General features: G+C 52.6%; 2 protein-coding genes across 2 annotated transcripts in view; one reads left to right on the top strand and one right to left on the bottom strand.

Annotated features, from left to right (window-relative positions):
* Positions 1-6,988, bottom strand: part of afg2a (AFG2 AAA ATPase homolog A) — a gene marked incomplete at its 3' end in the record, with an annotated part of 10,426 nt that extends 3,438 nt beyond the window's left edge. Inside the window, exons 1-10 of the mRNA XM_083697912.1 lie at positions 6,856-6,988; positions 6,480-6,604; positions 5,370-5,527; positions 4,827-4,885; positions 3,873-4,529; positions 3,292-3,421; positions 3,019-3,075; positions 2,238-2,361; positions 455-556; positions 112-265 (exon numbers count right to left, since the gene is read on the bottom strand). Of these exons, the coding sequence (XP_083554038.1) occupies positions 112-265; positions 455-556; positions 2,238-2,361; positions 3,019-3,075; positions 3,292-3,421; positions 3,873-4,529; positions 4,827-4,885; positions 5,370-5,527; positions 6,480-6,604; positions 6,856-6,973 (1,684 nt within the window). The remainder of the gene's footprint in view (positions 1-111; positions 266-454; positions 557-2,237; positions 2,362-3,018; positions 3,076-3,291; positions 3,422-3,872; positions 4,530-4,826; positions 4,886-5,369; positions 5,528-6,479; positions 6,605-6,855) is intronic.
* Positions 6,989-7,348: 360 nt separating this feature from the next.
* On the top strand, positions 7,349-10,323 carry nudt6 (nudix (nucleoside diphosphate linked moiety X)-type motif 6; the record flags this gene model as incomplete). The annotated part of the gene is made up of 3 exons (XM_083697911.1): positions 7,349-7,709; positions 8,066-8,269; positions 10,259-10,323. The coding sequence occupies 3 exons, from the start codon at positions 7,349-7,351 to the stop codon at positions 10,321-10,323; spliced, it is 630 nt and encodes a 209-aa protein (XP_083554037.1).
* Positions 10,324-10,537: the final 214 nt, after the last annotated feature.

Genomic DNA, 10,537 nt, shown 5'->3' with positions numbered 1-10,537 from the left:
AGCGTGATTAGCCTAGCCTAGCTCTACTAGCCTAGCGTGATTAGCCTAGCCTGGCTCTACTAGCCTAGCATGATTAGCCTAGCATGATTAGCCTAGCCTAGCTTTACTTGCCTGCCTCCTTGCAGACGGCGGCCAGGTCGGCTCCAACGTATCCGTGGGTGGAGTCAGCCAGCTGTGTCACTTCCTGTGATGTCACGGTGCAGGGGACAGAGGTCAGCAGCTTGGTCAAGATGTCGGCCCGCTCGGCCGCGCGCGGGACCCCCACCTGGAGGAGGGGAGGAGTCAGGCCAGCGTTTACAGACTGTGTTAGCCAGCTGAACTAAATCTACTGTCGCTGCTAAAGGTTATTCATCGTGTGTGTGTGTGTGTTTTGTGTGTTTTCATGACAGTGTTAGCCAGCTGAACTGAAGCCTACTGCAGGTGTTAAAGGTTAAAGGTCACAGGGTCACCCCACCTCCAGCTCCATGTCAAAGCGCCCCGGGCGACGCAGGGCGGGGTCCAGAGCATGGGGCCGGTTGGTGGCTCCCAGGACCAGCAGCTGACCTGAGTGGCCCTCCTGGAGGAGAGAGAGACAGGTAGGAGGAGGAAAGAGAGACAGGTAGGAGGAGGAGAGAGACAGGTAGGAGGAGGAGAGAGAGACAGGTAGGAGGAGAGAGAGACAGGTAGGAGGAGAGAGAGACAGGCAGGAGGAGGAGAGAGAGACAGGTAAGAGGAGAGAGAGACAGGTAGGAGGAGAGAGAGACAGGCAGGAGGAGAGAGAGAGACAGGTAGGAGGAGGAGAGAGAGACAGGTAGGAGGAGAGAGAGACAGGCAGGAGGAGAGAGAGACAGGTTGGAGGAGAGAGAGACAGGCAGGAGGAGAGAGAGAGACAGGCAGGAGGAGAGAGAGACAGGTAGGAGGAGGAGAGAGACAGGTAGGAGGAGAAAGAGACAGGTAGGAGGAAAGAGAGACAGGTAGGAGGAGGAGAGAGAGACAGGTAGGAGAGAGAGAGAGAGACAGGCAGGAAGAGAGAGACAGGTAGGAGGAGGAGAGAGACAGGTAGGAGGAGAGAGAGACAGGTTGGAGGAGGAGAGAGACAGGTAGGAGAGAGAGAGAGAGACAGGCAGGAAGAGAGAGACAGGTAGGAGGAGAGAGAGACAGGCAGGAGGAGGAGAGAGAGACAGGCGTATCTGTCAGGGTAGTCCGGCTGTGAGATAATGGTCTTTCCACCTTCCCTCCTGGGCCGGATCAGGACCGGATCAGGACCGGATCAGGACCAGCCAGGGAGCTGAACACTCACAAATCACAGCATTGGAATCCACTGTAACAAAGAACCAGGAACCTTAGTCCTAGCCCTAACCCAGGAACCTTAGTCCTAGCCCTAACCCAGGAACCTTAGTCCTAGCCCTAACCCAGGAACCTTAGTCCTAGCCCTAACCCAGGAACCTTAGTCCTAGCCCTAACCCAGGAACCTTAGTCCTAGCCCTAACCCAGGAACCTTAGTCCTAGCCCTAACCCAGGAACCTTAGTCCTAGCAGAGAACCTAGCAGAGGCGGCAGATAGACAGACAGACAGACAGGCGGGCAGACAGACAGGCAGGCAGACAGGCAGACAGACAGTTGTCTCTGTGGGGTGGCGTCAGTCTGTCTGCACCTGGGGTCGGGGTCGGGGTCAGGGGAGATGGAGATGTACTCAGAGACACTGTAAAGTTCTGCCAATTTGGCACATCATGGTGACCCGCGCTAATGGGTTTCCCAGACTCCCTGTGTTCTCTGAGAGGGTGGGGGGCGACTGAGCAGCCATCTTGGATCACAGCTCCCAGAGCCCCTGTTTTCTCATCAGCGGAGTTATTCTCTGACAGATCAGAGGAACGGAGAGAGAACGACTGAAGGAGGGCCAGGAGAGGAGGAGAGGAGAGGAGAGGAGAGGAGGAGAGGAGAAGAGCAGAGCAGAGGAGAGAGGAGAGGAGAGGAGAGGAGAGGAGAGGAGAGGAGAGGAGGAGAGGAGAAGAGCGGAGAGGAGAGGAGAGGAGCAGAGAGAGGAGAGGAGAGGAGCAGAGAGGAGAGGAGAGGAGAGGAGAGGAGAGAGGGAGGTCTGGACATGAGTCTGTCTCTCCCAGGTGAACAGGTGAAGGGGTTTAAGGAAGCAGCAGAACCCCCGGATGAAGAGCAGAGCTTCAGAGAGCTTCTCCAACCTCACCATGGAGACAAAAACACTACTTCCTGGAGGGGTGGGACTTCCTGCGGAGCACTACTCACTGAGCCAATCCCGTCCATGAGTGTGAGCAGGGAGGCGACCACGCGCTTCTCCACCTCGTTCTGCACGCCGTCCCGCCGGGGACAGAGGGCGTCCAGCTCGTCCATGAAGATGATGGCTGGTCGCCTGTCACAGGAAGCACAGCTCAGCTGGAGGCGGGGCTTAGAGCCACGCTGTGGACCGCTGCAGTGCTGACGTCAGATCACACTGGTGTGATACAATGTGCTTCATATTGACAGCTAAGATCACAGGGCTAGGGCTGTACTATAACTCATAGGGCTAGGGCTGTACTATAACTCATAGGGCTAGGGCTGTACTATAACTCATAGGGCTAGGGCTGTACTATAACTCATAGGGCTAGGGCTGTACTATAACTCATAGGGCTAGGGCTGTACTATAACTCATAGGGCTAGGGCTGTACTATAACTCATAGGGCTAGGGCTGTACTATAACTCATAGGGCTAGGGCTGTACTATAACTCATAGGGCTAGGGCTGTACTATAACTCATAGGGCTAGGGCTGTACTATAACTCATAGGGCTAGGGCTGTACTATAACTCATAGGGCTAGGGCTGTACTATAACTCATAGGGCTAGGGCTGTACTATAACTCATAGGGCTAGGGCTGTACTATAACTCATAGGGCTAGGGCTGTACTATAACTCATAGGGCTAGGGATGTACTATAATTTATAGCTAGGGTTGTAATATGTATGGAAATAAGAATCTAATATAATAATAATTATTATTATTATTATTAAAGTCAGGCTGGGATTCCATGTTTACCTTTCAGACGCTTCAGTGAATATCTGTCTGAGCTTGGCCTCTGTTTCTCCATAGAACCTGCACACACAGGACATGAGATCACAGGTCAGAGTTCAGTTAGGGAGGAGGTTGAAGATTCACCGTCAAGGTGCCAGATCAGCTGAACTGACTGTTTTCTTTAAAAAATAATAGCTTTTTGGAGACTGATTATTGTTGATCTTTGGCTTATTTTCTGTTCCTCAAAGGAAGCCCATGTTGTGAGATGCAGATGTCATGTCATGTGCTCAGACATACTTGCTCATGATTTCTGGCCCGTTGATTACAGTCATGTGAGCCCCGACTTCATTGGCTATGGCTCGACCAATCATGGTCTTTCCTGTCCCTGGTGGACCATACAGAAGCACTCCTCTGGGGGGCGGGATCCCTGGAGGAAGGGACATTCACAGTGACATCAATAAAGTACCTACCTACCTATCCATTCATCCATCCATCCATCCGTCCATCCAAACAACAATTTGTATACAACTAGACCAGGGTTGGATCATGTGCACAAAACAAGAACATTTCTATCATCAATAGAACATGTATACTGCTCCTACAGCTGGCCAATTCATTACATGTGGTCAGTAATGATGGTGTACTGTTTCAATGGAGACCCTGCGCCCTGCTCTGTGTGTCCCCTGGGCCCTGTGTGTCCCCTGGGCCCTGTGTGTCCCCTGGGCCCTGTGTGTCCCCTGAGGCCCTGTGTGTCCCCTGGGCCCTGTGTGTCCCCTGAGGCCCTGTGTGTCCCCTGGGCCCTGTGTGTCCCCTGAGGCCCTGTGTGTCCCCTGGGCCCTGTGTGTCCCCTGAGGCCCTGTGTGTCCCCTGGGCCCTACCGTAGTTGGAGAAAAGTTCGGGGTGTTTGAGGGGGAGCTCGATGGTCTCTCTGATGACGTCCAGCTGACGGCCGAGTCCTCCAATCATACTGTACGTGACCTTCGACCCCAGAGTGTCTGCCTCCCCCGCCTCCCCCTGCCTCCCCCTCTCTCTGAAGCGGATCTTGGTGGTGGGACAGATGCGGTAGAAGGTGTCGGTGTTCTGCATGCCACCAGGGGGGGCTGTGGGGGCACTATCTGTGTCTGTGTTGGTCTGATCTGGGCTGAGGGGTCCTCTGTCCTCCCCACTGGTACTGAGGTCTCCTGGTTCTGTGGGGGTCTGGGGGAGGCAGGAGGGAGACAGGAGGAGGCGGGGGGAGGGGGAGGGGAGGCGGGGGGGGCGGCAGGGGGTGCTGGCAGCGGGACCGGGTCCTCCAGGTGTTCCTGGGTCCCCCACCGTGAGCAGACTGAGCTGCAGGGAGAGGTCCATGGAGGAGGTGGTCTCCAGCGCGGAGCTCGTCACGTAGGCCTCCTCTGGGTCAGGCTCCTGTCCCGGGGGGGCGGGGGGCCTCTCCAGGTAGACCCCATCCACCCCCCTCACCCCCTCCACACGCAGGCTGCAGGAACGGCCGAAGTAGCTCAGAGAGAGAGTGTTCCCTGGGAGCGGAACCTTCCCATCTGGAACACAAACATACGCACACTTCATCATCATCATCATCATCACTAAAACCTTCCATAACAACAAGTTATAATAACACAATTAGACACATTAACAGTTAATACATGTGGCATCAGAGAGCAAAAATTATTAATCTCCATTAATACTGTATATTTTATATAAATCATTCTGGGGATAGAACCTATCCAGTCAAACATCATGACAAGGAATTGTAGTAATGAAATATATATTTGATATTGTTATATATGATTACAATATCAGAGTGAACAGTCCTATTGCTATTAGGAACAGCTTACCTAAAGCTCTGAGAAAGAAGTTTCTGAACTCTTCTGTGTTCAGGGCCTCATCCTTCAGTCTGCGTATGCAAACAGGATTAAACACGATTTAGTTCACAAATATCTGGAGAGTTCTGCGTCTCCACCGCCTCCTGTCGAGGTGCTGTTGCAGTTCCTCACCAGCAGGTGGCGCCACTGGCCTGTCAGATAAAACATCACTGCCTGGGAAGGAACTTTCTACCTGTTGCTCTCCTGAGTGAGAATCTCGCGGTAGTTCTCAGTTATCAGAGGCTCAGCGATGTTTGGCCATTGAGAAAAACTAATTTGACACCATCAGAAACATAGTTTGTGAATCAGAATACCGAACAATAAATGTGTCCTCCCTTTGATGTGGGCTGTACCATATCAACACACACACTGTATGTATCCATAGTGTTCGAGATTATCTCACACACACACACACACACACACACACACACCACACACACGACACACACACACACCACACACACACCACACACACACACACACACACACACACACACACACACACACAGGTCCTACCTGGAGGAGAGCAGCAGCTCCCTGGCCTGCAGCACAGCTCCGGTCAGGGGGAGCAGAGTAACTCTATCCCCAGGCTTCAGCCTCAGGCTGGTCTGGGTGGCCTTCAGAAGGCCCAGCCTCCCGCCAGGGAAGGAGGGAGTGGGCCAGGCCAGACACACCTGGGGGGGGGGGCAGTGTAGTTACAATGTTATTACTTTGATATTTGACTTGTTTTTGCTTCAAGAATGGAATCCCTTCCGTGGTGAGCACCAACGCGGCCCTAACCCTGACCCTAACCCTAGCCCTGACCCTAGCCCTGACCCTGACTCTAACCCTACCCCTGACCCTACCCCTGACCCTACCCCTGACCCTACCCCTGACCCTACCCCTGACCCCGACCCCTGACCCTACCCCTGACCCTACCCCTGACCCCGACCCTAACCCTACAGCTGCTCAGCTCATGTTGGAGGCGTTCTTTGACTGGCTAGGTGCTCAGCTTCCTGTCCGTCTCAGTGACAGACGACTATTATCAGGACAGGTAATGACGCTGCTCCTCAAATCAATGACACTTCAGTATCAATAAGCATATCAGAACAGTTCCATATTTAACTTCCTCATGGTGAGTGTTGGTGCTGCCATCCTGGGACTCTGTTGACGTTGTTTTGTTATTATTATTGTCTCTTCCTTGTTGTTATAATGACGTTGCTGCATATTGATATTATTTGTCTGAATGTTGAGTTGTTGAGGAGTTGCAGACCTGAAGCATTTCATAACATATCCTGTAAATGAACATTACATTTTGATTTGATTAGATTAGCTGTCATCCCCTCAGGGTTAGGGTCAGGTTCAGGTTCAGGGTTAAGGTTAGGGTCAGGGTTAGGGTTAGGGTTAGGGTCAGGGTTAAGGTTAGGGTTAGGGTTAAGGTTAGGGTCAGGGTTAGGGTTAGGGTCAGGGTTAGGGTTAAGGTTAGGGTCAGGGTTAAGGTTAGGGTCAGGGTTAAGGTTAGGGTCAGGGTTAAGGTTAGGGTCAGGGTTAGGGTCAGGGTTAGGGTTAGGGTCAGGGTTAAGGTTAGGGTCAGGGTTAAGGTTAGGGTCAGGGTTAAGGTTAGGGTCAGGGTTAGGGTTGTAGTACCTCCTGGTGTCCTGCGGGGGTGGTCAGCAGCGCAGGGCGTCCGATGCAGACGTCAGCTGACCTCATAGCAGGAAGGCTCAGCTGCACCAGGAAGCCTCTGCAGCGCCGCGGAACCCTGTCATCAGCTGGAGACAGCAGGAGGGAGGAGTTAGGGTGTAGGAGACAGCAGGGGGGAGGAGTTAGGGTGTAGGAGACAGCAGGAGGGAGGAGTTAGGGTGTAGGAGACAGCAGGACATCATCATCACCACTAGCAGACAGTTCATTCATTCATTGTTATGGTGCGTTCAGTCAACGTTGGGTACAGGTACAGCACCAGTTAAGACATGAAAGCAGCGTGTTGTGAGTGAGTGTGATGTTTGACTGCTGAAGTTTCTACCTTTCTCCACGAAGTCGCAGACGGTGAAGGAGTTGCTGTCGGACCCGTCCCTCGGCCCGCCGGAGGGCTCCTCTTCAGCCGCTCTTCTCGACTTGCTCTTGTTCTTCTTGGAGGACATGTTTCTGACTCCGGTTATCAACCGTCACATGTAACAACAGCTGTTATAAACATGTAACAACAGCTGTTATAAACATGTGATAAGAGCCGGTATAAACATGTGAACCCGGCGTCACACGCCGCTCGGAGTCGGGGAGGTACACTTCCTGGTTAAAGTTCAGCCCCGCCCCTTTTACCGTAAAGACGGTAGTCGAGGAGGTGATTCAGAGACGCGGTCCTTTAATTACCGTAAAGACTGCATACAGGGACAAAGAAATATTAACAAACCTGACATAAAATGTTCGATGGAGAGAGGTTCTGCATTTACCGAAAGACACGACCTGGAACGAAGTAGTCCACCATTTGTAAATGTTGTTTTCAGAGTTTTACGGTATTTATGCAACTTTTGTCAGCCGACCTTTCTGTGACGGACCAGCAGCTTCCGGTCGGTGGAACAGGAACGTTTCTACATTTATTAAACGTCGGTTTGTTTATTATGGCAGTTTTCAGTTGCAACCTTCTCCCTCTGCTGAGAAACGCGCTGTCCAACAGAACGGTCTGCCTCGCGCACACCGGGCTGGTACCGGGGGGAGCTCGAGCGTTGTCGCGTGCAGCCCGGCGCGTCCAGCAGCAGGAGGAGCGCGGGACCCCCGTCCTACCGGGGACCGTGGACCGGTTCGGCGGAGTGACGGTCAACCTCGCTGACAGCGACCTTCCTTCAGACATCAGTGCAGATGGCTTCAGTCTCCTCCTGAGAGGTGTGGCTCATATGAGGGACAGGCAGGTGGAGGATCACATTCATCTGGCATGTACACACAATATAGCCTCAGCCTAACACCTGCTTGAATAGTGTTATAGACTAGTAATAGAACTGATTGCACATGCCACACATCATGGTTGATGATCCAGTCGTTAATAACAGATCTGGTGGTTGATCATTAACCTGCTGCAGTCACTTACCACTGACCAGGTCTATGAACCTCTCCCTCTCAAATACTCACTACTGTTGACTCCATCCACTGACTGACTGTGTGTGTGTGTGTGTGTGTGTGTGTGTGTGTGTGTGTGTGTGTGTGTGTGTGTGTGTGTGTGTGTGTGTGTGTGTGTGTGTCAGCGTCTCTGGCCCAGTGGAGGAGGGAGAGTCGTGTGTGTGTGTGGCTGCAGGTCCCCATGTGTCTGAGTGTGTGTGTGACGGTGGCAGGGGAGCAGGGGTTCAGGTACCACCACGCCCAGCAGGACCGGGCCACGCTGGCGCTCTGGCTGGGGGCGGGGCCGAGCAGGCTGCCGGGGTACGCCACGCACCAGGTGGGGGTGGCAGGTAGGTGATCTGACTCTGTGGCTGAGGAGACACACACTCACACTCACACAACCACACACACACACACTCACACAACCACACACACACGGGGGGGGGGGGGGGGGGTATGCAAGCAGTTTGAAATGTTTGAAATACTCAACAGATGTGGAGTTAACTGTTGTGTGTGTGTGTGTGTGTGTGTGTGTGTGAGAGAGAGAGAGAGAGAGAGAACTACAAACCACCACCAGGGGACAGGCTACTGCCTGCATGGTTCAACCTGCATGGTGTGTGTGTCTGTGTCTGTGTGTGTGCACTAGTGACCACCAGAGGGCAGGCTCCTGCTGGTTCTCTTAGATGAGGCATGTCAGGACATGTCTGTGAGGAGTGTCACACAGGAGGGACTTGAACTCTGGTTCATCTCGAAAGTATGTTCTCAATCCTAAACATCCTCTCTGCTGTCTCCTCCTCCTCCTCTCCTCTCCCCTCCCCTCCCCTCCTCTCCCCTCTCCTCTCCTCTCCCCTCCCCTCCCCTCTCCTCTCCTCTCCTCTCTCTGAGATTGAGACGTCCATTCATCCCAGTCTGTCTCTCTGCTCCATTCATGGTTTCTAGACCAGTTTGTGTTGGTGTGTCTCCCAGTTCATACTGGTTCCCTGCCAAGTTTCCATTTTTTCTACATCATGACCTGTGTGTGTGTGTGTGTGTGTGTGTGTGTGTGTGTGTGTGTGTGTGTGTGTGTGTGTGACACCAGCTGGTTTGGAAATACAAGGTTCAAGTTGTAAGTCATCGGAAATATGAAACCACTTAAGTTGTCAATGAAATAATGATAACTAATGAAAGGTTATAACAGTGTTAACCCTGAGATCAATGACAGGCCTGAAATATGTGTTTATGAATACAACACTCACACACACAGGCTACCCAGGCTAGGCTAGGCTACCCAGCGGTTAGCTTCTCAGTGGCTACGCTAGGCTACCCAGTGGTTAGCGTCTCAGTGGCTAGGCTACGAGGGCCTGTCCTGTAATGTGCCGGTGGCTGGGATCAGGAGAGAGAGAGAGAGAGAGAGAGAGAGAGAGAGAGAGAGAGAGGGTGATGACATCAGTTTCCACACAGAGGGCCAAATGGTGGCAGAGGCGACCCATCCCTCCACTCACATCTGTGGGACTCATTCAGGGAGGGAGGAGGAGAGGGAGGGAGGAGAGGAGGGACGGGAGGGAGGAGGAGAGGAAAGGGAGGAGGAGAGGGAGGGAGGAGGGGAGGAGAAGGGGAGAGGAGGGAAGGGAGGGAGAGGATGGAGGAGAGGATGGAGGAGAGAAAGGAGGGAGAGGAGAGAAAGGAGGGAGAGGAGGCTAATGATAAATAAAGTGAAGTTGAAGTTGCTAGCTGGGACAGTGTTGTCCAGGGTCACCTCAGGAGGAGGGTCACCTCAGGAGGAGGGTCACCTCAGGAGGACGGTCACCTCAGGAGGAGGGTCACCTCAGGAGGAGGGTCACCTCAGGAGGACGGTCACCTCAGGAGGAGGGTCACCTCAGGAGGACGGTCACCTCAGGAGGAGGGTCACCTTAGGAGGACGGTCAGGATACTTTCATGATGAGACGCTCTGGTATTCTGGTCCTGTGGCTCAGAGCTGCTGCAGAGGACCTTCACTGACAGACACATGTTTACATCACCAAAGCAAATGAAATAAACAATACAAAATTGACAGTAAACATTTCACACAAACATTTCTCTTCTCTCTCTCTCTCTCCCTCTCTCCCTCTCTCCCACTCCCTCCCTAGGCCTCCACATGGGTCAGTTTAATGAAGCCTTTCATGTTCAGTAGAACCAGTAATTAGACCGGGCCGTACCGCTGATGTGGAGGACTGGGAAGCTTTCTGTTACAGTGACCCAGCATGCATCACTCTGGCCGTCTGGACTGGCTGAATCATTTGGGTTTTTATGATGTTGTTACATTGACGACTAGTCTTAGTAGTAAAGACACTGTGTGTGTGTGTGTGTGTGTGTTTCCTCAGGTGCGGTGGTGGATGAGTCAAACGGAAAGGTACTCGCTGTTCAGGACAAAAACAAGGTGCTGTAACATTTCACTTTGTGTAGTGTGTAGGGTGTAGGGTGTAGGGTGTAGTAAACACAGAATCCAGCTGTAGACGGTGCCTTGACATGCTCTGGTCAGCTAGCTCCTCAACAAGCTACCAAGTCTAATTATATAACAATATAAGAGGGTCGTTTTGACTGTTCATTCTATCATTCTATCAATCTATCCTTCTATCAATCGATCCTTCTATCAATCTATC

Source organism: Argentina silus, assembly GCF_951799395.1.
Source record: "Argentina silus genome assembly, contig: scaffold_596, whole genome shotgun sequence".
NCBI lineage: Eukaryota > Metazoa > Chordata > Actinopteri > Argentiniformes > Argentinidae > Argentina > Argentina silus.
The sequence above is the reverse complement of the archived record's forward strand: the minus strand, read 5'-3'. Positions and strand labels throughout refer to the sequence as shown.